Source organism: Triticum aestivum, chromosome 3B (genome assembly GCF_018294505.1).
Source record: "Triticum aestivum cultivar Chinese Spring chromosome 3B, IWGSC CS RefSeq v2.1, whole genome shotgun sequence".
Classification (NCBI taxonomy): Eukaryota; Viridiplantae; Streptophyta; class Magnoliopsida; order Poales; family Poaceae; genus Triticum; species Triticum aestivum.
The window spans coordinates 184,431,119-184,434,474 of NC_057801.1; the positions used below are offsets into that span (position 1 = coordinate 184,431,119).

Below are 3,356 nucleotides of genomic sequence, written 5' to 3' on the forward strand. Positions count from 1 at the left end.
GCGACCCCCTCAGGTGGCGACGAGGTAGAAGAGAAGGGGGAGGGAGGCCGGCGGCAGCTAGGGTTGGCGCCGCCCGAGTCGCCCCTGCGGGAGTGACGCGGGGGCCAAGGGGGGGGGTGCCTCACTCCAAGAGTTAATTTTGATTTTGGCCGAGAACGAAGAAACAAGAATTGTAGAATAGAAAACAACACGACTGCAATTCACTTAAAAATCTGGTATTCAGCAAACTTGTGTTGTTAGGAGTTCCTGCAGTAAGAGGGTACAAACAATTTTTTTTGTCGAGATTTAACATTCAAGAGATGATATTTAATCAGGATAAGAATGGGTCGGCCCGCTCTAGCCCGAACCTGGTCCCTGTTGGCCCTCTATTCTGTTCGAGGACCTGGAGCCGTCCCAATGGTCCAATACTGAGTGGCACAGATTGCACAAAAACAAGAAGCATTTGTCCAACCACATTTATTCAACTAGCATTATTTAGATGTTGGGATTTTTTTAAAAAGAAATTGTTTCAGCTTCTACCGTGAATCGTTTGCATTATAAGGTTGGCCAATAATTTAAAATTTTCATATAAACACAAGGTAACATACAGTTTGGGTCGGTGGTGACCTAGAGGATCCATACTTTAGGCAATTAAATTTGGGTCGACCCGCTTGTCCTGGTAGGCCGGTGGTGACCTAGAGGTCCCATCAACCTTGAAAATATGGGCCGGACCAATGTCTCAGTGGTAACGTTGGCCCGTTCCCATCGTGAAGAATACCCATCACATAAGCACGCAATGTTGGCCTCAATTTTTTTTAACATAAGCATGCAATCAGGCACAACACCACCAGATTAATAGCACAGAGTATCTTCTGATAGCCAAAGCCCCATATCTTCAGACAAGGAGCGGTGCTTCCATCCAGCAGATTAATGTGTTCTTGATCTTTATGTCAGGATGCATACTTGCTTGAGGAATGCATACAACAGATTAAAGGAAATTGCAAATGAAACTGTAGAAACGCAAAACCAAGTAGTAGTATATTTTGGGAAATAAACTGATACCTAACTCCAGATATTAGCTGCTGGAAAAAGAACCGAGCCTGAACATACATATATATAAACTGAGTTAACCAATACAGCAATTGCAATAGATTCAAGAGTTGTGGCAGAACGTTTGCTACCTCCTTCCAGCTGAATCGATCGACAGTGCAGATGCGCTTGTGAAGAGCTTACTCCATTAAGATTGCGAGATGCGTGGGAGTCAGAATAACCTGAAGACGCGTCAGAACTCTGAAGGCGTACTACAGACTCCAGAGGTCCAGATATCAAATATGACCCATGTTTTGGTGCCGTTTGTGCGTGTCGGAACAAATAGCTGAACCGTGGTGACGATGGCTTGATGGTCGTACCTTCTCGCCGCGGTGTCGGACCAACTCACAAGCAGGATCACGAACGAACGATTTAATCCGACGGCTATTGCTCAAAGCGTGTTATAATCAAACGGCTAAGTTTACCTCTCCGCAATAAATGTCCAACTATCGCAGCCCGCACCCGAGCGTCCGACGGCTACTATTGTTGCAGGCAGAACTAGGGTTCAGATAAAAAAGATCGCCCCTCTTGTCGACTCACCCGATTATCGATGGCGTGCGACGCGTGCGGCTGCGCTTGCAGCGCCGGCGGCGAAGCACCCAGGGTGGAGCTGAAAGCGCCACTGCTGGTGGATATCGAGACCGGACCCAGCCCCATCACGGCGGCGCCGGCAGACAGCGAGGTCGACGACGGGATGGAGAAGGGGCGCATGATCGTCACCTCCATTGCCCGGGTACGTATTGATGGATGAAGTAGCGCCGGTGAACTTACATACAAAAAAAGTACGCCATTCTTCGATTTGTATTTGTATAGTTCATCTACTAGATTGGATCGAGCGTGTCATCAGATTCCTTGAATTGTTCATATGTACGCATTGGTACAGTGAAATCGTATCTGGCTGAACTTTGTGCGTTTTGCAGGGATTGTTGCTTTTGCTGTGGTTGTATCTGGTCGATTTAATGAGAAGACCTTTGATCAATGATGGCGATAGTGAATTTAGCCCGATACACATAGTTTGTGTCGGTTTCCCGGCCGTACTCGTGGGCATGGTTTTCTTGCAAATCTGTGTGTCCATATCCGTTCCTACAGATGCCTCTGGAGTTCCTATAGGGTTTGAACTTTGAAGCAAACGGAACTTTGCGCCTTTACATGAAAACCCATATGAATTGCACTCAAACTTCTTCAAAATACTGTGTAAATGTTATGCTCATTAAGGCCTTTCCAGTTTGAACTTTGTTGAATCATCTCAATGTGCCTGATCATTATTTATACAAACATAGTACTTAACAAATTCATACTCTGTTTGTTTGCGGTTGTTGTGCTTATCTTATTAATTTGCAACAGTGAATTAGACATAAATGTAGGCACAAGTGGGTCAAACAAAGCACCAAAATAGGGGAAAGAGCAAACAGACGTAGTGCATTTAGATTTTTTGAAAAGTTAAACTTTATAAACTTTGACCGAGTTTATAGATAAAATTATTTATATCTACAATATCAAATATATAAAATATGAAACTACATCTTATGATGAAGCTACTAGTGATATACGTTTGGAATTCTAGATGTAAATGTTTTTATCCCCATATTTGGTCAAAGTTTGTGAGATTTACTTTTAAAAAATCTATATGCACTACATTATGAAACGGAGAGAGGTCATCTTTTCTATATATGTACGTTCATCTTTATAAGCCTACTTGATCCTTGATTGCTCTTATAACACCTATGTGGTCTTTTGGGGGGGGGGGGGGGGGGGGTGGTTGGAGACCCCGGTGGGGCTCTGCTGGGCGGTGCCCTTCGGCGGGGGTGCTCCGCTTCGGCCGACGCCATGTGGTTCTTGCCGTGGTGGCTGGACCCGTGCTTGCGGCGCGGGCAGTGGTGCGGACCGGGGGCGGGGGGTGCTACTCCATGGGGCCGAGGGCTATGGTTGGCCTGGGCCGCGGTCACCCGGCTCTCCTGTCGTAGGATGCAGCCGCGCATTGGCGGTGCAGACCGGGGCTGCCTTGGGAGGCTTGCGTGGGAAATATTCATTTTCACCGGGCTCCACGTACCTTTGGTACTTCTGGAGGGCAAGTAGTTTTATAGTGACCCACCGTCAGGTGGCGTGGGTTGCGCGACGGGTTGGGCCGCGATCGGCAGCCGCCTGCATGCTTCTGGGATGGGGTGGTTATGGCGTGGTGGTGGTGGCGCTTACCCGGCGAGGCCGGGTGACGGTGACAATCTTTGACCATGGGCGCGTGGCGGCTAGGTGCTATAGGTTGCAGCGGCGACCCTCAGTTTTGGTGCGGA

The 3,356-nt window shown here is 47.6% G+C and overlaps 1 protein-coding gene across 2 annotated transcripts; it reads left to right on the plus strand.

Annotated features, from left to right (window-relative positions):
* The first annotated feature begins 1,525 nt into the window (after positions 1-1,525).
* LOC123065187 (uncharacterized) lies at positions 1,526-2,363 on the plus strand. Of its 2 annotated transcripts, none has more exons than XR_006430919.1 (2): positions 1,526-1,850; positions 1,989-2,363. XR_006430919.1 is itself a non-coding variant. In XM_044488536.1 (2 exons), exons 1-2 carry the CDS (start codon positions 1,619-1,621, stop codon positions 2,190-2,192), a joined length of 387 nt encoding a protein of 128 aa, XP_044344471.1. In that variant the 5' UTR covers positions 1,526-1,618; the 3' UTR covers positions 2,193-2,363. The 2 variants fall into 2 exon arrangements, 1 of the variants encoding a protein (XP_044344471.1); XM_044488536.1 differs by having other exon boundaries at positions 1,526-1,801.
* The last annotated feature ends 993 nt before the right edge of the window (positions 2,364-3,356 follow it).

Coding starts and splice junctions, on each gene's coding strand:
- LOC123065187 (XM_044488536.1), top strand. CDS start 1,619: ATGGCGTGCGACGCGTGCGGCTGCGCTTGCAGCGCCGGCGGCGAAGCA. Junction 1,802..1,988: donor TCGTCACCTCCATTGCCCGG/GTACGTATTGAT, acceptor TGCGTTTTGCAG/GGATTGTTGCTTTTGCTGTG.